Below are 25,622 nucleotides of genomic sequence, written 5' to 3' on the forward strand. Positions count from 1 at the left end.
AAAGCCGACCGTTGTGACCAAGAGGTTCTAGGCACTTCAGTCCGGAACTGCGCCGTCTGAACAGGCCAGGAAGGCCCAACGGTACAGAATTTTGAAATTTTAAGGCTTTTATGATGGGCATTACTTCTGCTGGTGTTGTGAGGGTCGTACTCATATAATTGTAATTATTTGTTGTGACTGTTCTGAAATATTCGATGACATCATCTACTGAACATGATAATCCCATCTTTTCAGTTCTGAAGTGCTTACTGAAAAGTTCATCAAAAGTGTGCACATCTGTTACCCATGTATCATTTACTCTTAATGCTGTGTGCTTCTCTTCATAGTAAAATACATATGTTGTCTCTCTCTGTCACGTATTATTCTCATTGCAAATTGGACTTTTCATAATGCCAGTAATACTTTTTCTCTGTTGTTGATTCTGTTCAGAACCATTAGAGTACAACAGAATGATATTTAAGGTATAAGAACTAGAACATTTGGGTTAAATTGTAGATCACTCTGCACACAAATCCCTAAAAATTTCACTTCAATCACTTTTAAACTTTTGTTCTTTATTTTCTAGTAGTCGTTTTGTTGGTTTTAACGGGACACTTAAGAAGAAGTCCATAGATATCATTTTCTCAGTGTTAATTGTAAACTTATTTTATTTCACCATCAGCGGCGTGTCTACCGATAACCGAAGGGCTTTCCTGTCCGTTACGCACTGAAGGGGACGCGATTTCACTGTATGAAAATCACATTAAATAAGATGCAGCGGGCACCTGGTATCATAGGCTGTTAACTTCTTCATAAAGAGTCTTTTGGCAGCTTGTACTTGGTGCGATCCGCGATACTTACTGGTCATTGTTCTTATGCAACCCTTTATACAGACACCAGGCGCTCCTCGGTTACCACGCGTGATTTTTCTCTATGATCGCCATCATTTACTTACCGCATAGGCCGTTTCCCCACAAGTGCTTTTGCTCTATGATCACCATCATTTACCTACAGCATAGGCCCGTGACTTTCGTAGAACGTTCTTTCATAGTGCTGGAATTTCCGCAAACAATAGGGTAGCTATTTGGCAATTTGAATTTACGACTTGTCCTAAATTATGTGAAACATCACTATTTCTTCCGAAAAGTCTTTTTTTTTGGGGCGGGGGGAGGGAGGGAGGGGAGAGCTTCGTAGGATACGGATCACTGTTTTCTCTTGCTGGTTTGGGTTTTCTGCAATTACCTTAAAGAGCTTCATCGGACTGGCGGGATGTTTCCTTCTAAAAAGTTGGAGATCGATCTTTTTCACCTCCTGGACACGAAAGTGTGTCCACTGTCTTGTAATCACAGCCCTACCTCTCTCCGTTTCAACACTCCCGACGTTAAGGCCTAAAGAATACACTCTAAGAAAAGAAAAAAAAAGGACACGCCACTAAGGAACTATCCGAATTAGACGAAAATCGGTTTAAGTGACGTGTATTTATAGACAAACAAATGATTACAATGTCAGAAAAATCGGACGATTTATTCAACAGATGCGTTGGTCTCCTCTGTCCACAATGCAAGCAGTTATTCGACTTGCCATTGACAAAGTTATTGGATGTCGTCCTAAGGTGTATCGTGCCAGATTCTGTCCATCTGGCGCTTTATATCGTCATATTCAAATCCCGAAATGGTTGGACGGCCCTACCCATAAAATCCCAAACCTTCTCAATTGGGGAAAGATCCTGAGATCTTGTTGGCCAAGAATGGGTTTGGCATGCACGAAGATAAGCTGTAGAAACTCTCGCCCGTCATCGGGGCTCATTTGGAAGCGGTACCATGACTGAAAACAATTATACTGCAATCAATATGATTCCAGGCCGAGGACGTATCTAAAGACGCACCTGACAGCGGTGGGACGCCAACCTGATAGTCGCCCGCCATACGGCACGACATCCAGGATTGAAGGTCTGGTGTGCCATTTCTTTTCTTTGGTTGTCATCCGGGGCCTCCTGAAGTACAGCGTCACGTCGACGGTATTCAACACCCCGTTTTGTTGCCCTTCATGGCAAGCCATCCAGGGATTGCATTTCAGCAAGGTGATACCAGCCCGCACACGGTAAGAGTTTGTACTGCTTGTCTTCATACTCGCCAAACCCTATCTTGGCCAGCAAGGTGGCCGGATCTCCCCCCAACTGGGAAATTTTGGAGCATTGTGGGTAGCGCCCTCCAACCATCTCGTGATTATGATGATTTCAAGCACCAATTGGACAGAATTTGGCACGATATCCCTGGGCAGGACATCCAACAATTCTATCAATGAGTGACAAGTCGAATAACTGTTTGTCTCAGGTGTACCAACACGTTATTGACTTGCTCAAATTGTAAACCTCTAACTCTTGAATAAATCGTCCAATTTTTCTGAAGTTGTAATCATTAGTTCTTCTGTACTTGTACATCACATCTACCGACTTCCATTCCATTCGAATACCATTCGAATAATGCCTTCGTGGCGCGTCGTTCTTTTTTTCTCGGAGAGTATTTTCTTTTGTCATGAGCCCTTGAGTTTTCTCTTTAGATGTAACACGTCGCTATGGTTGACATCTTTTCGTCATCATAGAAAGACTGAAGGAAAAATAAATATCAAATCTCATAAATTCCTTTCTTTAAACTGTCTCTGTACATGTGGTTTCGTTTATGCATCCAAATGGCAAAAAGGATATTGTGCATCATCAACGTACGGGAAGAAGTGAGAGCAGATTAAAATCCGGTGGCTATCCAGATTCTGTTCTTCACTGGTCTCATTTTACTGCGTTAGACATTCATTCACTCCCTTGCATTATGGATCATGATTAACTGGCATTCGACTACCTTTATCTTGTACAGTAGCGGTCACAAATCATGAATAGTTTCGTCCTGCAGTGAAGCACTTAGCTTACTTCAGTCAGCTATTTACGCGTGGATCTATTCAACTGACAATTTACTCTAAAATCAGGAGACGTGATGGCGCAAGCCAAAGGAGGCGCTCAAACTCATCAATATATTCAAGAAACCACAACTGGTTAGAGATGGCAATTACATTTGGAAAGACGGCGTCTTACCAGGCAACAACGTCTGTATCAGAAGCTGCAGGTGGTCCCATAAAATGACCACATAATAAACCATATAACACGTCAGCCTCAGTTGCAAATAGACACCAATCTTTACCTAGGTTTCAGCCAAGATAATTTGGCTTTCTTCAGAAGCTGTTGACACTAAACTATTGCATACCAAAGTTTGGCCGTGTCAAGTATAAAACTTTAGCACCGTAGTACCCAGTCATAAATCTACACTCCTGGAAATGGAAAAAAGAACACATTGACACCGGTGTGTCAGACCCACCACACTTGCTCCGGACACTGCGAGAGGGCTGTACAAGCAATGATCACACGCACGGCACAGCGGACACACCAGGAACGGCGGTGTCGGCCGTCGAATGGCGCTAGCTGCGCAGCATTTGTGCACCGCCGCCGTCAGTGTCAGCCAGTTTGCCGTGGCATACGGAGCTCCATCGCAGTCTTTAACACTGGTAGCATGCCGCGACAGCGTGGACGTGAACCGTATGTGCAGTTGTCGGACTTTGAGCGAGGGCGTATAGTGGGCATGCGGGAGGCCGGGTGGACGTACCGCCGAATTGCTCAACACGTGGGGCGTGAGGTCTCCACAGTACATCGATGTTGTCGCCAGTGGTCGGCGGAAGGTGCACGTGCCCGTCGACCTGGGACCGGACCGCAGCGACGCACGGATGCACGCCAAGACCGTAGGATCCTACGCAGTGCCGTAGGGGACCGCACCGCCACTTCCCAGCAAATTAGGGACACTGTTGCTCTTGGGGTATCGGCAACGACCATTCGCAACCGTCTGCATGAAGCTGGGCTACGGCCCGCACACCGTTAGGCCGTCTTCCGCTCACGCCCCAACATCGTGCAGCCCGCCGCCAGTGGTGTCGCGACAGGCGTGAATGGAGGGACGAATGGAGACGTGTCGTCTTCAGCGATGAGAGTCGCTTCTGCCTTGGTGCCAATGATGGTCGTATGCGTGTTTGGCGCCGTGCAGGTGAGCGCCACAATCAGGACTGCATACGACCGAGGCACACAGGGCCAACACCCGGCATCATGGTGTGGGGAGCTATCTCCTACACTGGCCGTACACCTCTGGTGATCGTCGAGGGGACACTGAATAGTGCACGGTACATCCAAACCGACATCGAACCCATCGTTCTACCATTCCTAGACCGGCAAGGGAACTTGCTGTTCCAACAGGACAATGCACGTCCGCATGTGTCCCGTGCCACCCAACGTGCTCTAGAAGGTGTAAGTCAACTACCCTGGCCACTAAGATCTCCGGATCTGTCCCCCACTGACCATGTTTGGGACTGGATGAAGCGTCGTCTCACGCGGTCTGCACGTCCAGCACGAACGCTGGTTCAACTGAGGCGCCAGGTGGAAATGGCATGGCAAGCCGTTCCACAGGACTACATCCAGCATCTCTACGATCGTCTCCATGGGAGAATAGCAGCCTGCATTACTGCGAAAGGTGGATATACACTGTACTAGTGCCGACATTGTGCATGCTCTGTTGCCTGTGTCTACGTGCCTGTGGTTCTGTCAGTGTGATCATGTGATGTATCTGACCCCAGGAATGTGTCAATAAAGTTTCCCCTTCCTGGGACAATGAATTCACGGTGTTCTTATTTCAATTTCCAGGAGTGTACATTACTTGGGCTGAAGAGACACAGCAGGCCCCACTGCGCGGACGAAGTCGGTAGGCCGCGAGAGCTGCGCCGGAACTAATCGCAGCGCGCAGCTGTGTACCGAGCACCGCTAATGGTCATGCGCATTTGTCATAACCAAACTTTGGCATGCAATACTTTAGTGTCAGTAGCTTCTGAAGAAGGCCAAATTATCTTGGCTGGAACCTAGGTAAAGATCGGTGTCTATTTGCAACTGAGGCTGACGTGTTATGTTTTTAATTATCACAGCTCTGAAGGGGCTGCACGATGTTAAAAATTCTTTACCACGTAATACTTTGCCGCAATTCCTTGTATAACTGAAGAGTGCGGACAGGACCAAAATATTCGATAAAACAGCGGCCTTAGTACACCTGAGGCCAACCGCATGACAAAGTCTGTATGATTCATAAGAGTCCTTGTTGGTCCGCTACAAATATCGAATTTCTCGCTTCTAACAAGGCATAGGATCACTAACTGAGCAACGTTACTTGCACTCCATTCTCTTTCACTCTTCGGTTACGTTCCGTGGAATCATTACTGTTTTGTGGAGTAGTAATTCTTTCTTCATAGAGTGAGAGATCTGAAAATTTACCATTTTGTCAGAGATAATCGGAAAGTACTGCGCGAATTAGACCAGCGGTAGTACGTAGGTTTATTAAGCCGTAGATCTCTATTACAACGATGTTGTCTGTGATATCAGAAAACGGTTTTTCAACAAAGTTATTACGTTTTGATGTCAAGATGTGCCCTCAGTTCTTTTTTTTGGCCTCCACGATCTCTGAGCAGCGAGTTTCTTCCATCACATATCTCCATTGATGATATCTTGGTACGTTTTGAGCTTCTAAAACAACTACACCAACTAACCACGCTCCTGTTTCATGTTCCCGTTGAAAACCATAATTTTGACTCGCTTCTTCTTCTGGAAGAGCTCCACAAAGGAATGCGTAATTCACTATCTGCTGTATACAGACTGACGTTTCTAACTGCAATTATAGTAGTTGCTACGTCGCTTGGGTAATCTTGTGTCCTCGCACTAGACAGTTCCATGTTCGGAAAAAACATGCTGTCACTCTTTTTTTTTAAACTTTGATAGTCATTTACAAATGATAAAATATAAACTGTATGATATATGTGCGAGGGGCGTTCAATAACAGTTCGACATATTTCTTTTCTGAAAGCAGGTTGGTTTTATTCAGGTTTCCTATACACCATACAGGGTGGTCCAATGATCGTGACCGGGCCAAATATCTCAAGAAATAAGCGTCAAATGAAAAAACTACAAAGAACGAAACTCGTCTAGTTTGAAGGGGGGAAACCAGATGGCGCTATGGTTGGCCCGCTATGTGGCGCTGCCATAGGTCAACTGCGTTATTTTTTTAAAGTCGGAACCCCCATTTTTATTACATATTCTTGTAGTACTTAAAGAAATATGAATGTTTTAGTTGAACCACTTTTTTCGCTTTGTGATGGATGGCGCTGTAATAGTCACAAACCTGTTTCTTACAATTTTAGACGAACAGTTGGTAACAGGTAGGTTTTTTAAATTAAAATACAGAACTTAGGTACGTTTGAATATTTTATTTCGGTTGTTCCAATGTGATACGTGCAACTTTGTGAACTTATCATTTCTGAGAACGCATGCTGTTACAGCGTGATTACCTGTAAACACCACATTAATGCAGTAAATGCTTAAAATGATGTCCGTCAGCCTCAATGCATTTGGCAATACGTGTAACGACATTCCTCTCAAAAGCGAGTAGTTCGCCTTCCGTAATGTTCGCACATGCATTGACAATGCGCTGACGCATGTTGTCAGGCGTTGTCGGTGGATCACGATAGCAAATATCCTTCAACTTTCCCCACATAAAGAAATCCGGGGCGTCAGATCCGATGAACGTGTGGACCATGGTATGGTGCTTCGACGACCAATCCACCTGTTATAAAATATGCTATTCAATACGGCTTCAACCGCACGCGAGCTATGTGCCGGACATCCATCATGTTGGAAGTACATCGCCATTCTGTCATACAGTGCAACATCTTGTAGTAGCATCGGTAGAACATTACGTAGGAAATCGGCATACATTGCACCATTGAGATTGCCATCGATAAAATGGGGGCCATTTATCCTTCCTCCAATAATGCCGCACTATACATTAACCCACCAACGCCGCTGATGTTCCACTTGTCGCAGCCATCGTGGATTTTCCGTTTGCCCAATAGTGCATATTATACCGGTTTACGGTACCGCTATTGGTGAACGACGCTTCGTCGCTAAATAGAACGCATGCAAAAAGTCGATCATCGTGCCGTAATTTCTCTTGTGCCCAGAGGCAGAACTGTACACGACGTCAAAGTCGTCGCCATGCAATTCTTGGTGCATAGAAATATGGTACTGTTGCAGTCGATGTTGATGTAGCATTCTCAACACCGACGTTTTTGAGATTCCCTATTCTCGCGCAATTTGTCTGTTACTGACGTGCAGATTTGTCGCGACAGTAGCTAACACACCTACTTGGGCATCATCATTTGTTGCAGATCGTGGTTGACGTTTCACACGTCGCTGAACACTTCCTGTTTCCTTAAATAATGTAACTCCGGCGAAAGGTCCGTACACTTGGATGATGTCCAGGATACCGAGCAGCATACATAGCACACGCCCTTTGGGCATTTTGATCGCAATAGCCATACATCAACAGGATATCGACGTTTTCCGCAATTGGTAAACGGTCCATTTTAACACGGGTAATGTATCACGAAGCAAATACCGTCCGCAATGGTGGAATGTTCCGTGATACCACGTACTTATACGTTTGTGACTATTACAGTGCCATATATCACAAAGCAAAAAAAGTGGTCCAACTAAAACATTCATATTTCTATGCGTACTACACGAATATGTAATAAAAAATGGGGGTTCCTATTTAAAAAAACGCAGCTGATATCCGTTTGGCCAATGGAGCGTCATTTAGCGGGCCAACTACAGCGCCATCTGGTTTTCCCCTTCAAGCTAGACGAGTTTCATTCTTTGTAGTTTTTTCGTTTGATGCTTGTTTCGTGAGATATTTGTCCCGGTCACTATCAATGGATCACCCTGTATATCCTTCAACATATTGCTGAAATTGAGTTAAGTACTTTCACCAGATCTATGACTCCCAGACGAAGTCATAATTCCTGCTTATTGATTCATGCTTCACTTCTAAAGCGTACTTGTTCTGTTGCTTGATTAAAACTCAGTGCTACTTCTATGTGGCTGCTAATAATATTTGTGATTATTTTGTGCATACGGATAAAAATTTAATAGGTCTATAGTTTTTCGTGCCCGTCGGTATTCATGTCTTTTAAGGTTATGATACGCATTCCATATTGCTCAAATACTCCCACGCCCTGTTCACATCGGATCCCGCCGCCGCAAATGACGTCACGCCCATTGTTTTGTTCTGTGTGCGCAGCTGTCTGTCTGTGGACTTGCTTAAGGCTCAAGGTCGCTCCTTGTCAGTGTTTCTTTTAGTTTCTTTTTTTATTCCTTGTAATGTGGATACATGTAGAGATTAGCCTGGTTCTTAACATCATTCCTCCTAATTGTGTAGATTTCCAGTTTCTAGCAGTTATAATTACTTACGAGTATAGAAATTTATCAACACTAGGTTTTCTTATCCTTTCAGAAACTCTTACAAACGCTGCCTTCTATGCAAACTGCACGCTTTTGCTTGATTTTATGTTCACTTTTTTCGAATAAAAGCATCGGTTTTTTTCATTACAAAAGAAATTCTGAAAAAAAAATTATTGGCAAACAGTCGTTCAACGTGGAATACCCGGATGTTACGGAGAGGGTGTTCGACTGTAATCACTAAATGCGTTCTCCGAAAAAAATATGCAGTATGCTTATATCTCCTGAATTTTATTTTAATTTTTTTTTTAATTTTATTGAGGTGATCTCTTCTGTTCAGCTTTAAATCCACTGTTCGCACCTTTAGCTAAACTGACAGCATAAGAATTTTTGCCGTTTTACGTTTGCGTTACGCAAAAAATAGTTCACAACAGCAAATGTAATACATCGTAGGGAAGCTCAAAGATGTAATTAGAGATCTCCATCTTGAAGAGTCAGTTTATTTCAACAGAGGACTAGAAATTTCATTTTCCTCCGTGCAATAGTGCTTCCGATGAGTCGAGAAGTGCAGTGTCTCATGGATATATTTTACGTTGCCGCAGAGACACGATTAAGTATGATTCTAATACGTCACGTGATTTACGAGGCTATATTAATGAGCATGGTGAATTTCGATGGTATTATGGGGAATTGTAGTGGGCAGCATATAATAGCTAAGTGAGAATCTTGTTATGATCTTGTTCGAGTTTTCGAACATATCAAAGTGCAAGTATTTGTGTTGTAAGCTGCCCCAGAAGATCGTTCACGTCTCGCAGAAATGGACGCGTATAAACTTAGTAAACGTGGTATGTGTGTGTGTGTGTGTGTGTGTGTGTGTGTGTGTGTTGGGGGAGGGGGGGGGGGAATAGCTAAGAGATGTTATACTCTTCTATTGTCTGTTCACCACTTACGTGGCAATACCACTGGACCTCCAGTCATGAACCTACTTTGTTGTGCTTTCAGCATCCGCCTAAGAAAGTATCCAAACCGGAAGACTCTCAAACATTTTGTTGATCTTACAATGTCAGCTCCTTGAATAAAACAGTCCAGCTCAGCATTTATGCTTGACCTCTAGATGCATCTAATATTGCGAATCTCCCATAGGCTTACATAACATCAGTGATGTGATATGCTACGTAGTCGTAATCTTTACAAATCGAAGCATCGATCGAATGTGGTGATCACGTTCATTGGCCGCCAACAAACCAGCAAAGCCATTGTGAAATGGATGACAATACGATTGTATAAGAGCTACATTTACTATAGAGAAGTGATGTGGAAAGTGCACATAAAATGTCGGTAGTTTTTTTAATCTTACCTTTTACTGATATTCGATTATTTTCGACCTAACAGATGTAAATACTCGTACTTCTCAATTTCATCATCATCACGGTAACTTTCCTTTGATGCACACCTTTCAGACCTCTCGAAATTGCCTACCTCTGCAAAACTGGACGCGAGTTTATACGAACCTGAGTCGTCTATATCACCCATATTATCGTATTGTCAATTATTTTATGCTCGTACGCCAACAAACTGCATAAACCTATCTCACAGTTTTATGTAGACCTATAAGGCCCGACTGGTCTCGGCGGAGGTTCGAATGCTCCCTCGGGCATGGATGTGTGTGTTTGTCCTTAGTATAATTTAGGTTAAGTAGTGTGTAAGCTTAGGGACTGATGACCTTAGCAGTTAAGTCCCGTAGGATTTCACACACATTTGAACATTTTGAACCCCTAAGGCCACGAGAGGATGAACCTCTCAAAATCTCTAATTTCAATCAAACCCGATTGTTATTTGCTGACATTCTGTAGCAAGATACATAGGTTCTCATGAAGATTTTAAGCTCTAGCTTGCTATACAAAAAAATTGTTTAAAAGTTGCAAAAAATTGCTTACAAAATCATGTGAAGACAGGAGAACCCAGTGTCAAAAGTGGTAGTTTCGAAAAATGAGAGTTGGTCTGGTAATTTGACGTTACTTACTTCCTTACCTTGGTTCTGAATACAAGCTTATTTAAGAAGTTCTCGTAAACTTTGTACAGGTCAACAGTGGCTAAATGTCCTTTGTTATGGCTACATCTGCATCTACATCCATAGTCTGCAAATCACTGTGAACGGCATGGCAGAGTGTACATCTCATTGTTCAAGTTATTAGGGTTTATTCCCGTTCCATTCACGTCAGGAGCGCAGGGAAGATGATTGCTTAAAAGCCTCTGTAGTTAATTTGGTCTTCTCACGATCCCTATGTCAGCGATACGCAGAGGGTTGTAATATATCCCTAGAATCATCATTTAAAGCCGGTTCTTGAAACTTTGTGGAAGTAGGCTTTCTCGGGATAGTTTCCGTCTGTCTTCAAGGGTCGTCCAGATCAGATTCTTCAGCATCTCTCTGACACTCTCCCGTAGGTCAAACAAACCCGTGACCATTCTTGCTGCCCCTCTCTGTATACGTTCAGTATCCCTCGTTAGTCCTATTTGGTATAGGTCCCACATACTTGAGCAGTGTTCTAGAATGCGTTGCACGAGTGATCTGTGAGAAATCTCCTTTGTAGACTGGTTGCATTTCGCCAGTATTATACCAATAAACTGAAGGCTACCACCTGCTTTATCCACGACCGAGCCTAAGTGGTCATTCCAGTCCATATTCCTACGAAATGTTAAATTCAATTATTTGTATGAGCTGGCCGATTCCAGCTGTCAATCATTGATATTAGAGTCATAGGATACTACGTTTTTTCGTATTGTGAAGTGCACAGTTTTACATTTCTGAATATTTAAAGCTGTTTGCCAGTCTCTGCACCACTTTGAAGTCTTATTACGTCCGACTGAATATTTGTGCAACTTCGTTCAGACTGCCTTCTTTGTAGTTAACTGTATCATCTACAAAAAGTCTAATGTTACTATTAACATCGTCGCAAGGTCATTATGTACAACATGAACAGCAAGGGACCCAACAGACTTCCCTGGGTTACTTCTACATCTGACGAAGACTCTCCATCTTGGATAACATGGTGCATCCTCTCTACCAGAAAATCCTCAGTCCAGTCACATTTTTCGCTTGATACCCCTGTGATCGTACTTTTGCAGTAAGCTTAGATGTGGTACTGAGTCAAATGCTTTTCGTAAATCAGGAAGTGCTGTCTTGATCCAGAGGTTTCAGTATTTTATGTGAGAAAAGTGCGAGTTGGTTTCGCATGATAGGTATGTTTGGAAACCATGCTGGTTGGCATGGAGATGGTCCTTCTGATCGAGATACCGCGTTATGTTTGAGCTCAGAATATGCTCTAAGATTGTACAACAATCGATGTCAGGGATATTAGGCGGTAGTTTTATGGATCACTTCCACTACCCCTTTTATAAACGGGTGTAGCGTGTGCTTTCTTCCAACTTCTGGTCAAGGTTTTTTGTTCGAGGTATCTGTTGTTCTTGTTGTTGTTGTTGTTGTTGTTGTTGTTGTTGTTGTTGTTGTGGTATTCAGTCCTGCGACTGGTTTGATGCAGTTCTCCATGCTACTCTATCCTGTGCAAGCTTCTTCATCTCCCAGTACCTACTGCAGGCTACATCCTTCTGAATCTGCTTAGTGTATTCATCTCTTGTTCTGTCTCTTCGATTCTTACCCTCCACGCTGCCCTCCAATACTAAATTGGTGATCCCTCGATGTCTCAGAACATGTCCTACCAACAGAATCCTTCTTCTGGTCAAGTTGTGCCACAAGCTCCTCTTCTCCCCAATTGTATTCAATACCTCCTCATTAGTTATGTGATCTACTCATCTAATCTTCAGCATTCTTCTGTAGCACCACATTTCGAAACCTTCTATTCTCTTCTTGTCTAAACTATTTATCGTCCACGTTTCACTTCCATACATGGCTACACTCCATACAAATACTTTCAGAAACGAATTCCTGACACTTAAATCTATACTCGATGTTATCAAATATTTCTTCTTCAGAAACGCTTTCCTTACTATTGCCAGTCTACATTTTATGTCCACTCTACTTCGACCATCATCAGTTATTTTGCTCCCGAAATAGCAAAACTCCTTTGCTTCTTTAAGTGTCTCATTTCCTAATCTAATTTCCTCAGCATCACCCGACTTAATTCGAATACATTCCATTATCCTCGTTTTGCTTCTGTTGATGTTCATCTTATATCCTCCTTTCAAGACACTATCCATTCCGTTCAACTGCTCTTCCAAGTGTTATGCTGTCTCTGACAGGATTACAATGTCATCGGTGAACCTCAAAGTTTTTATTTCTTCACCATGGATTTTAATACCTACTCCAAATTTTTCTTTTGTTTCCTTTACTGCTTGCTCAATATACAGATTGAATAACATCGGGGAGAGGCTACAACCCTGTCTCACTTCCTTCCCAACCACTGCTTCTATTTCGTGCCCCTCGACTCTTATAACTCCCATCTGGTTTCTGCACAAATTGAAAATAGCCTTTCGCTCCCTGTATTTTACCCCTGCCACCTTTAGAAATGGAAAGAGAGTATTCCAGTCAACATTGTCAAAGTCTACAAATGCTAGAAACGTGGGTTTGCCTATCCTTAATCTATCCTCTAAGATAAGTCGTAAGGTCAGTATTGCCTCACGTGTTCCATTATTTCTACGGAATCCAAACTGATCTTCCCCGAGGTCGGTTTCTGTCAGTTTCTCAGTTCGTCTGTAAAGAGGCACCTAGGTGGACTATATAGTTAACAGAGGTCTAAACTTACCCCCAAATTCTGTATAGCATCTGACAAGGATTCGATCGTGCCATTTCACTATACTCAGTTTTAACCAGCTGTTTTTCAACACCACTGACACAAATACTTATTTCGCTAATCATTTCGGTGATACGAGGATTAAACTGTAGCAATTCTCCTGGGTTTTACTTTTCTCAAAACGCAGTTAAACATTTCATCCTTTGCTTTGCTACCCTCAGTTTTAATTGCTGTCTCATTCGCGAGTGATTGGACACTAACTGTGGTGCCATTAACAGCCTTTATATACGACCAGAATTGCTCTGGGTTTCGTGAAAGATCATTTCACAAAACTACGTCACACCAATGTCAAACAAATAAATTTAAAAAAAGAGAGATCCCATGTAATGATAATGTAGACTAAAGTTAGACTATCTCTTCTACTTGCATTACAGTTTCAGAATGTACAGAGTGCAACTTCCTGTGGCGTGCCGCATAACAACACAGACTCTTTGCCGCCAAACCATGTGGAAACACCATTACTCTGAGCCGCGTTATCGCGTCCTAAAGCAAGTAAAAATAAACGTGCTGCTCAGTTTATCGTAGACAGACTTACTTTAAGATGGTCTCTATCTCTTTGTTGACTTTATCGACCATCGAGACTGTAATCACTTTTTACACAACAGTTTGTTTTATTTACTTTGTGACGCTGAAAGGTTTTCTATAATTACACTGTATACCATTTCTAAACATTTTATATTGATTTTATGATAGTCTTGGTACATACTGTATTGTGTCCTATGTTTACTATTAAACACACATTTCAGCCTCGTGAAAACATTTTAATTAATGGCTGCTAGTGTCCCGTTTTAAACTGTTCAATCTGTGGTGATGAACAATTACGTTATCTTCACACTAGCGTCCCGTACCATCTATAACTCTTCTCGCGTAACTGTTGGACGCCCTCATGCATTCGCTAAAGCTTGTTCATGTACTTATGTTAATAAAGCGTTCGACGTTGTTACTTCTGTCACAAAATTCCTAATGATCTGATGATTTCAGAAAGCCAAAATCGGTAACGATGTGAGTTATATCATGGAGTTCGATCAAGACAGAGAATTATTAATAAAATGCCAAGTATGATAGCTGACTTTCATATAGATTTAGTATCATACACTGGAGGTGTAAGGCTCACATCCCCGCCGGCCGCGGTGGTCTCGCGGTTCTAGGCGCGCAGTCCGGAACCGTGCGACTGTTACGGTCGCAGGTTCGATTCCTGCCTCGGGCATGGATGTGTGTGATGTCCTTAGGTTAGTTAGGTTTAAGTAGTTCTAAGGTCTAGGGGACTGATTACCACAGCAGTTGAGTCCCATAGTGCTCAGAGCCATTTGAACCATTTTTGAGCTCACATCCCCATAAAGCCACCCCTTTATGGTTTCTCTGGTTTCCTTAACTGGTGCAAGGTGTAAAAGAGAGGGTCAATTTCCTCCCCCACCACCTTGCAATCTGAGCTTGAGCTCTGCATCATGACCGCGTTAAACACTTATCCTGTTATTTTATTGTTTATTTGGTGCGTTGAATTTATTCATATTTGGACGGCAGTTGTTTTCTTTTTCACTGAAAATTCCCTTTAGATTTCAAAACAAGCTTTTCTGCGTGCCGATTCTGGTAACCTGGGCCGGTTCGATAACATTTTTCCACATAAGCGACGCATTATCTCGTCCAGTCCCCTTTTGCTTCGACATTTTCACTGGTGTCACTTTTCTCTACTAATTGCGATACACACTGTATAGAAATTCTAAGATCAGGTTAGCTTCCATTCAGATAGCTGTTGCACTCAGCGACACTTATATTGACTTGTAAATAATGAATTTCAGCTATCAGTCGTCCTTTTTAAATGTTATTGGCAGATCTAGATTTCAACAAGAAAATAGCCATTCTCAATGCACTATCATTCTTGATCAATGCATGTAATGCCTATTTGTCGGGCTTCATCCACAGTTCATTGAATGAACAAAAATTTTCTCAGTTCCACACTCCACGTCGCCTCTACTGGAACGCCACCTGACCTAAAAACACATGCAATTGATAGTTTCCTGCTGTGAAAGTTGGAGCGTCCTTAAAATGTGGTGCAACTTACGAGACGTAACTTTTGTCGTGATTGTACTTTATTATGCCACTTTGCTTCCACCATTACTCCCTGGTGGCTGTATTTGGGAACACGAGCATTCTGTTGCAATTATCGTGGAATAATCGCTGCAGTACTCCATTCTCTTTCAGTGTTTACATTTTATTACTGAAAAAAGTAAAACAGTGGTTGCGTTGGCAGATAGGACTTCCGCAGCTTCTGGAACAACAAGAACAACCACTTGTGTTTCATTTTCTGCAGCAGTGTGTGTGTGTGTGTGTGTGTGTGTGTGTGTGTGTGTGTGTGTGTGTATGGGGGAGGGGGAGGGGGGGGGGGGGCGTGCGGGCGCAATATTTGCAAACCAGTGATGTATTCCACACTATTAGAAGATTTTTTTGATGAATAAATAAATAAACTTAATAACTCACCAGGTTAGCCGAGAGCGCTAATGCGCTGCTTCCTTGGACTCAGGTAGGCGCTTAGGCTCTGGATCGAATCCGCCCGGCGAATTAACGACGAGGGCCAGTGTGCCGGCCACCCTGGATGTGTTTTCCACATCCCACTAGGTGAATACCGGGCTAGTCTCCACGGCCTGCCTCAGTTACACGACTCGCAGACATTTGCATCACGTTCACACTATTTCACGATTTCCACTAGACGCAGGCAGCTGGGGTACACTGATTCCGCCCAGAGGGGGGGGGGGGGGGGGGGGGGTTTACGGGCTGGCAGCAAGGAAGGGCATCTGGCCACCCCTTCAAACTAACCTTGCCATATCCGATTGTAAACACGCCGACCCTGAGAAAACTGGTGAAAAAAGGCGTAAGCAAAAGAAAGAAAGAAACTTCATACATAACCAAATGAGCGAGGCGTAGAAACTTCGTGATTTGTGAGACGAAGCACTGTATAAATTGTGGGTTATGTGCGGGAAATAGCCCCCGAGCGTGATGTGATAGCTGTTAAACTAGAAATTGGTTATCCAAAACGCTTCTATCAATGAATACAATAAAGTTCTAAAATTTTATGCAGATGATATTTACATTCCAGCTGTTGATTATTTTGCCGTAGCAGACGACATTTTCTTCTCAGAGTGTTGTTGCTTTCATAAATGTGTTTGTGGGACTTGATTTATCCCTGTGTGAAGTCTATTTTCTGATCCAGTATCTGGGTTTCGTCTTCCTTGTGTATAATTTGTCGCAGCTCTAATACCATAACCTGCTCTATAACATTGATACCAACCCATATGATTGCAACTGACTTCATATTGAAAGCTGTGCAGCTACGTAGAATTTGTGGCGCCCTATGTGAACGGTAGCTCACGGTGACACTACATAAAGCCACATCTGTGGCGTCAATTAGTTGCGTGTGCGAACCCGGCGTAAAGTTTCGCAACATAGTGTCTCCGGGTAAACTATGCTTTACGGTAGTTTCATGGGTTATCGAGCGAGCAGTTCAGCTGTGATGTGAGTTGGTTTTGTTGCAGCAACGAGTTTGATGAGGCTGACGATGGACCCCCTGGAGCAGGCGGGCGAGTGGCTGCGAGGCGACTCGCTGCCGCGTTGGAGCAGCACGCAGCCCATGCAGCGCCTGCTCGACTACAGCGCCTCTGGCGAGCTGCGCAAGCACTCCACCAGCCCCTTCCCCTACAGCCACGAAGTCAACCAAAGGGTGGTGCTCTGGTGAGTGGCCGCGCCAGCGCACCGACATTTGCTTACTGCCTGTTAACCATTTGACCATTGCATTTTCCTTCATTTATTGATGATGACGATGATCGAATGTGAAGGTAAGCCATTGCGCATGGCTTAAAATTTGATATATATGACTACAGTCCGATTAAAATTAGTTGATAAATGACATCTCTCACTTGCCGCTCGGTTACTGTCGACACACAAACACGGCGGGTCACTTCACAAATGCTGTTAATATGTAACGCGGAGCATTGTTGGAAGCGACCGCCGCGAGTTATGACGGAAATGCAAGATGCTGTGTCCACAGCTGATTTTAACTGACCAGTGACAGAACTGCGACAGACGACGGGTTTTGTAGCCCTGAATTTAAACTCATCGGTGATCAACAACTTGCGGCACAAATGAAATCACAATCGCTTTGTTCACGGCATTTAAGGCTAACCTCTACAAGCAAAGTCAGGACACATAAATTTCATAGTATGTTTGTTTGCGTAGCCATCTTCTGCAGCAGAATTTCAATTTTAGCAGCAGCAGCAGCAGCAAACTAATTTCTCGCCATCATTGGTTACCTGAAACTTTCCTCACACTGGCTACACGGGATGCCACGCTACAAAAAAAGAATGACAGGAATAAAAATAAAAGTAAATAAAAAAGCCTATATGATGATGAAACTGACATGGCAAAGTACTAGAAATCAAAAAAAGATTGCATTTAATTCAATAAAAATGACAATTGGAATGTTTTGATTAGATTTATAAAAATAAATTATTTCGGTGCATTTGACGAGATTCGGATCTTTGACCTTATGTCCCAATCACAATGGTAAAGCATTCTCTCTGATTATAATAACCATGTAGATGACGATGAATTGTGTTTTGTGCGGAACGATCCAACAGTGTCTGGTTATTGATTTGAATGAAATTTGCTGTGTGTGTGTGTGTGTGTGTGTGTTATTTTTTGGTGTGGTTTTCATGTGTGATGAAATACGAAATAAAAGGGCCAGATCCACGATTCGGGATTCAAACACACCAAGAAAAAAAGCCCGACAAGTAATTGGAAGTGAACTAATTGTTGTGAGTTTGACAACAATGAACAGTTCCAGCATGATGAACACTCTGATTGTAGAAAGCCACCTACAACACGTGAAGTGTCGACTTTTAAGTAATATTAATTGGAGTAAAAGTTTGCTCACACGATGTGAGCAACGTCAGATGTTCTTTCTCCTGGTGGCTATGGTACCGACGACCCCAAATCAATTAACCAACCTAGTGGCAATGCGTTAGAGGTTTCATGCACTGTCGTGCATCATTATCAGTACAAAAGGTGGTTGTACCACATTTTATTTTTAGGGAATTGAATTATAAATGAAATAAAAACTTTTCTCCTGATTTTTTTATCACTATATTTACATGAGCTCCCATAACTGGATTTTGTAAACAGCTTTCGCAATAGCTACTTTGCTTAGTCGTGAAAAAATCTAATATTGTTTCTAGAAATGCAGTTCTAACTGCCGGATTTCCTCTCCCACAATCGATTTTTGTTTCCACGCTAATCATGGAGGATACCTTCATGGTGCTAATGCTTTACAGTTTTGGAAAAGTGTCTGGATTGTCAGGTAGTCTTGTTATTAAAAATTTTTGGATGATCTGGACAGAGTCACTTTTTGTACAGCAGAGGAGAAGTAGAAATGAGGTGTGTATCAAAAAGAATATACTATCATGAAGTATTATGTTGTCAAAATTATTGATAGCTAGGCCACAGCTCAGTTACTCGAGAAACGAATATATTATCTATTTTACATGCATTGCTGCTACATGTGGTTGTTTCTGTTTGCTTGATTACTGTCATATGTTTTAAAGTGCCTTTGTGTTCTCGAGTTTGTGAAGTGTTATTCTTTGATTACAGTGCAAAGACCTTTCGAGGTTTAAGTATTAAACTGATCCTCCGAATGGATGGAACATTTACAAATGATAGCAACAGTTTGTAGGAACAGGAAATGTATGTGAAGGAAGGAGCCCTGGCCGCCTTCCTGTTTTTTATGATTGTTACACGAGTTCATACCGCTTTCCAATGTAGTCCTACAAAATCAACTTGTCATGCCAGTCGTAAGTTACGACTGCCTCCAACAATAATTTGGTTTGTTTTGAGACATTGGCTGGTTATGAAGCCATGAAAGTTGCAGCAATTACAGTCTCTATGCCATGATAATAAATGCAAACATTTTACGTTTTCTGATAAGCTTCAGAATGCTAATGACAGTGATAACACTTTCACACAACACATCATGTTCAGTGAAAAGTGACTTTCCACCTTAGTAAAAAAATAAAGAAACACAATGTTTGAATTATATAGAACCCACATGCATACACTGAATGTGTATGAGATTCACTCAATGTCAAGATGGTTTTGCAATATCTCACTCATCAGTGTAAGGCCCATTCTTCTGCGCTGGAAATACAGTTAATGGTCAGCAGTATATTGCTATGTTACGAAACTGTTTGTTTCCGAGGCTGAATTAGAGCAATTTCATTTGCCAGCAATATGGGGCACCCCCTCACTGGAGTCGCCAAGTGCATGAATATCTGAATGAAACTGTTGAGTTGCTGGATTGCTCATCAAACAGCTGGTGACTTAGCAATTCTCAGTTAGTCTCCCAAATCACCAGATTTGATGCCCTGTGACTCCTTTCTGTGGGATTTCATTATGGACAGCATTTATGTGCCAAATCATCACAGAAGCTAGAAGAGTTTAAAAAATCGATCTGTACTGCCATAACGACAGTGACAGTGGAGACGCGTACTTGAGGACAGCATGAATTTGAGTATTGATGTGATATTGTTAATGTCCCAGGTGGAGAACATGTTGAACATTTGTAATCTAAACTTAAGAGATTCATAAATATGTGTCCCAAATTTTATAGTTGTATGTCTTACAGTTCAATAAATATAAGCATTCAAATTATATATTCCAGCCAGGTTAGCCGAGGGCACTAACGTGCTGCTACCTGAACTCAGGTGGGCGCACTGGCCGCAGATCAAATCCACCCGGTGGATTAACAATGAGGTTTTTAGCCAGTTTTCCACATCCAATAGGTGAATACTGGGCTGGTCCCCATGACTCAGACATTCGCACTATTCCATGGCTTATATTAGTAATAATAATAATGATGATGATGATGATAATTCAAATTGTATATTTTCTTTTTGAAATACCCTGTATTAGACTGAGCATGAAGCTGTCTACCTCAATATTTAACTGAAGAGAAACAGGCACTGTGCTGACTAATTCAGGAATTGGAACAGCTGATTTCTGTTGGCCATTTGTATAAAACAACTGATGACCAGAAACCCAATGTTTTACCAATCTAGCAAGACCGCTACATGTCATAATTTGTAAATACAACAGTGAAAAGATGGTTCTTGAAATTTGGTTTTCATCCTTTGGAAATTGTGTCCGTAAGACAAGAGGGAGATGAAAATTACGTGTCGTATTTCCCTCTGTACAGGTGTAGTTTTGGGCCTGGTTAATTTTAATCAAATATCTTCAAAATTGTAATCGTTGGTGGCGACTGTTAGAGGAGCTCCTTGACAGAAAGGAGGACACCAAGAATACAGGGCTACCTCTCCTGTGAGGTAGTTGGCAGTTAGGACTAGCCAGGTAATGGCGACCTAACAGACTTGAAGTGTTTCCTCAGAAACTGATCGTAAGACAGATAAATATTTTTGGAGGAATGCCATTTAGGGAGGCAATTTGAAATGTTGCCTAACTGTCAGTTTGCTGTTTTCTTCCTGTGGCCAAGGTTTTAAATGGGACCCAGCAAGGTTACCATGCCTCACTCAGCTTTCACCAGGCCAGTGCTAGAATACACAGCCCCAGTCTAGGTGGCTCACTGCACAAAAACACAGCAAGTATGTGAGACTGACAGAAGAACTCTAAGAATTGCATAAAAATTTGCCAACAAGACAAATGAAATCACAGTTTATGAACAAGCACAAGTAGGCCAAAGACTGTGTAAGACTAACTTCATGAACTGGACCAAACAGGCTAAGATGCAATACACCTTCCACAGAAGAGATGAAGAAACAACTTCACAAAGCAAATTTTTCAGCCTAGGCCCTACAGATACGCTCTCCCAACTCAAACAGTAATAACAGCAATACACATAGAAGATCCACAAAGTGAAGACATAAGGTTGCTACATTAAGATTCACAAATCCTATAGCATCTAATCCCAGAGGAGATAAATGAAGGAAACAGTAGTAAAAAACCACTGAATGACATTAACCAAGCCTGGAATTTCTCCCACCTCTTGATTTCCTCTTCATTGCTTTTGAATCATTGCTAGGCTGTACCATCCAAGTAAAAGTGTACTTTTGTCAAGCACATCTCATCATCCCACATGTTGTATTTGATGACTTAGTCAAATCATTTCAGCCATTTTGATGGGACCTGACCTGGGTCTCCAGAAAACATTTTATGATGGACTTACTTTCTGGGCATTGCACCTAAAGCAAACAATATGTTTGTTTATCAGAAGTAAGCATTAAGAATATTGAGTAAGTAGCTAATCATATTACGTGTATGATGTAACATTGTTTGTTGGAGACACTGGCTACATAAAGACATCTACATCACTATGGCTCCAATTAGGTAGCGTAATAGCTATTGCCCACATGGACAGGTAATGAAACAGAAACTGTATATCATTCCGAGGGTCCGTATATACAGAAGTGCAATGGATTACCAGCCAGCAGTAAGTCAGCAGCACTTGAAGCAGCCATAAATATTCTACGGAGACCCTACTCAGGACCCAACAAAATGGCTGGAAAAATTTGACCAAGTCACCAAATACAACAAGTAGAGTGATGTGATGTACTTGGAAAATGTACACTTTTACTTGGATGGCACAGCCTAGGAATGATTTAAAAAGAGTGAGAAGAAAATCAGTGGCTAGGACAAATTCCAGGCTGAATTGAAGAAAACGTTTGGTGGCAATCAACAGCAAGTTGGCTTATCGGAAGAACAGGGCAAACACCATGGTGAAATGACACAGTCTTACACACAGAATATTTGAGGCCTTTGCAGTGTTGTGAATATGAATATGAATATGATGTAAATTCACAAAGTTTGATGAAAAGAGTCACAGAAGATAAATACAAAGTTCTTCTGTAGATGATGTCATGACAATAGAGGAATTCAAGTGGTGCCAACATAGAGGAAAAGCAACACAACACAGTCTTACATGCAGAATATTTGAGGCCTTTACACTGTTGTGAATCTGAATATGAAATGAGCCCACTAAAGCTCATGTTTGATAAAAGGAGTCACAGAAGGTATATAAAAGTTCTTCTGTAAATGATGTCATGGCAATAGAAGAAATTCAAGTGGTGCCAACATAGAGGAAAAGCAGAAAAAGAGTCAGAAGAAAGGGATGTGGAACAACACCATGACATCGCCTCTTTCGTATGCCGGATCGTAAGAGAAGAGAGACAGCATTTTATGATAGCCAGAACAGGAAATAGGAGTCATGAACATTAACTTCATATGTCAGGATGTAATCATGAATGGTGAAGAAGAGGTGTATCAATCTTTGGCACCAGTCTCCACCACCAGTTAAGTGCATCATGAAGACTAAACTTCACCAACTCAGATCTATGCCACCATCATCAAACAACTACCCAGCACCTGACCAATGCAGATACAACCAAGTATAATGCCACCAGAACAACAGACATTTGGGGAACAGAGGGCAACAAACTGGCCTTCTTCCACTGGACATGTTGTATGTTGCTGCAAGGAAAGAAGATGAATGTTCAAGACTATAATGTTGCAAGACGTCAACCATCATAACAGTCCTATTTACACCACTCAACTGCTGCTGATTATAGTCGGCCTATGGGACAAAGTTCATCCCCGTACCATGGATGAGATCGTGCCCCAACATGCCATAGGTATTACTCATTGAAAGCTAAGTGAGATGACCATCTACAGAGAAGAAACAACCACAGATAAAAATTTTGACATTAAACTCAAGACATGGTCTGTTAATGAGAACCTCTGCTTTCTGCTGTGTAGGTATGATTGGATCCATGCAAGAGGGATACCATGAATGCCATAACACTTCAGTTTGCTAAGTAGTATTTTGTCCACACAGTCAAAGGCTTTGGAAAGGTGACAGAAATACCAACAGGACAATGTTTCTTGATTAGCTCTGGTAGCACATCATTTGTGAGGTCTTGTATTGCTTTCTGTGTGGAGAGTCCTTTACAAAAATCAAACTTATAGGTGTTTAAAAATTTCTTCTCATTTAAATGAGTCAGTATACCATCAGAGGCCAGTTTCTCACATACTTTTGAAAAGACAGGAAGGAGTGATATAGGTGCTCCAGTTTTGTAGATGGGGCTACTGCAGCATGTCTGTCACGAAATATGTCCTGAGTATTGATTGATTACTAAAACAGCTTAACAATAATCCTATCAAATCAGCACAAGATTTCAATATTCTGCTGGTAAAACCTATGTGGCCAACATAATTACTACTTTTAGTGACCCAATGAATTCTGCAATATCATTACAGGTTTTGTTCTTAAACTAATGGCTGCTGGTGGTGCATGCAGTGCCTCCACAAGTAAATCTAACATATCTGTGTTATTATTTATTACTGTATTCAGTGTTTGCAGCCACTGTGAGGAAGTAACCATTAAATATGATTGCCAAAGATTTGAAAATATTACTCTTTATTCTAGAGGCATTTTCCAGGAGGCATAATTTCATTTCTATAACCAGATTTGTTTGTTTCCTGTTTAATGATTTTCCAAAAAGTTTTTGACTTACTCTTGGAGTGTTTTAAGTTTTGAACATAGTACATGAGTTTCTCTCTCTCTCTCTCTCTCTCTCTCTCTCTCTCTCTCTCTCTCTCTCTCTCTCTCTCTCTCAGCACAAAAACTTCAGTCCCAGGAGTTATCCACCTCTTATACTTGCTTCAATTTTGCCCCTTTTTGTTTTAGGGGAAAACAAGGCTCAAATTGCTTTAGGAATACATTTAAGGAAGAGTTAAAGTTTCCATTAAATTTATAATTTTCACCCCTCCATTCTGCCTATAATTTCTCTGTAAATATTGTGATTAAGTCACTATTTGTGGAGGCTTCAATGTCAGTTTACTTTCAGGTAGCGCTGACCTAAAACATCTTGAATTGTTGACATCCAGCTTTGGATTATTCTGCACATTCAAAATTGCCTACAGGCATTCACAGACATACCACAACAGCTATTGACAATTTATGTTAAACCTAAAACCTGAAGTGATCTAGCTGTAAAATCAATAGTCAGTGGGGTATTTGACTCTGACATTGAAATCTTAACAATAGAATTTATTCATCATACAGATCATAAAAGAAAAGAAAGTTACATCCTGTATGGGGATGAAACTGTTCAACAAGTTGCAAGATCATTGGAGATGTGAGCTAACTATAAATCCAACTGAATATTGAAGGTGATGAGTTGCTGACAGGCACACAAACAACACTGAAAATTTTGTCAGCTTTTGGATGAATCCTTATTCTAGCAACAGTACACATACATACCTTACATAAGCATGCGTGCGCATACGCGCCCCCCCCCCCCCCCCCCCCCCCACACACACACACACATACACACTTATTCAGCTCAGGTGGAGTGAGCATCAGAGAAAGGAGATGGGGAGTAGGAGGTAGGCTTGAGGCATGACCAAGAGTTTGAAGGGAGGCAGTGGGTGTAAGGAGTAGGAATGTGGGAAGGAGGGACAGCAAGTACATGGGACAGGACTGCAACACATGGACACCAGAACCAGTGGGTTCTTGAAATGCACACTGATGGTGGCATGGGGTATGGATTGGGATCGGGTAGCAGAATAAATGAAGAGGAGACTGTGGGGAAGAGGATGTGGCTGCAGTAAAGTTAGGGTCTTGGAACGGGATAGATGTGGATGTGGGGCATAGTGTCAACAGAAATTGAGGCCAAGAGGATTATTGGAATGAAGGGTGTATTGTAAGCATAACCCTCATCTGCTTATTTCTGAAAGGCCTGTGCTGTAGGCAAGGATCCAGGTGGCAATGGTTGTGAAACAGCCTCTGCAGTTGAACATGTTGTGCTCAGCAGCATGTCTCCATTGGATGGTCACTCTGTTTTTGATTGCTGCCACCCTCTGAACCATCAGCTGCCGCTCCCCAACCCCCTTCCCCTCCCAATTTTCACCTCTTTCTCCCTCTATCCATTCCACCTGACAAAATACCTCACACTGCAAGTCTGTGGAATTCTTCATATAATGAAGAAAAGAGGTTAATTTTAACACCCACCTTTTTTCAATGAGCGTCTTTCTACTGCCCCATTATTTTATAATATTATCTCATAATAGTTGTACCAGAATTTTAATTTCTCCATTTCTTAACAAGGTGATTATGATGTGTAATAACATTTTAATTTATGACCTTACTTTTGTTTTTAGGAATGGGGATATTACATCTTTGAATGTGGATGCTATTGTCCATTCAACAAATGAATCAATGAATGAAAGAAATCCAGCAAGCGACAGGTTATTTGCTCGAGCTGGTCCTGGTCTCAGGGAAGAAATATCTACAGAAATAAAAGGTTTGTAAGGAATAAATTTGGTCACAATAATTACAGCTGTCATTATTTGTGAAATAAAGTATTTTATGTTTTTGTGATAAGTTCAAATTTTCTTTACAAGGTAGTAAAAATGAAATC

The 25,622-nt window shown here is 41.8% G+C and overlaps 1 protein-coding gene across 3 annotated transcripts in view; it reads left to right on the forward strand.

Moving 5' to 3' along the window:
* LOC126365992 (protein GDAP2 homolog) overlaps positions 1-25,622 on the forward strand; it is a 929,669-nt gene that overhangs the window by 673,225 nt on the left and 230,822 nt on the right. For all 3 annotated transcript variants that reach the window (XM_050008813.1, XM_050008815.1, XM_050008812.1), the window contains 2 exons: positions 16,677-16,872; positions 25,363-25,505. In XM_050008813.1, coding sequence (XP_049864770.1) covers positions 16,688-16,872; positions 25,363-25,505 — 328 coding nt within the window. In that variant the 5' untranslated portion in view covers positions 16,677-16,687. The remainder of the gene's footprint in view (positions 1-16,676; positions 16,873-25,362; positions 25,506-25,622) is intronic.

This window comes from Schistocerca gregaria, chromosome 4 (genome assembly GCF_023897955.1).
Source record: "Schistocerca gregaria isolate iqSchGreg1 chromosome 4, iqSchGreg1.2, whole genome shotgun sequence".
Classification (NCBI taxonomy): domain Eukaryota; kingdom Metazoa; phylum Arthropoda; class Insecta; order Orthoptera; family Acrididae; genus Schistocerca; species Schistocerca gregaria.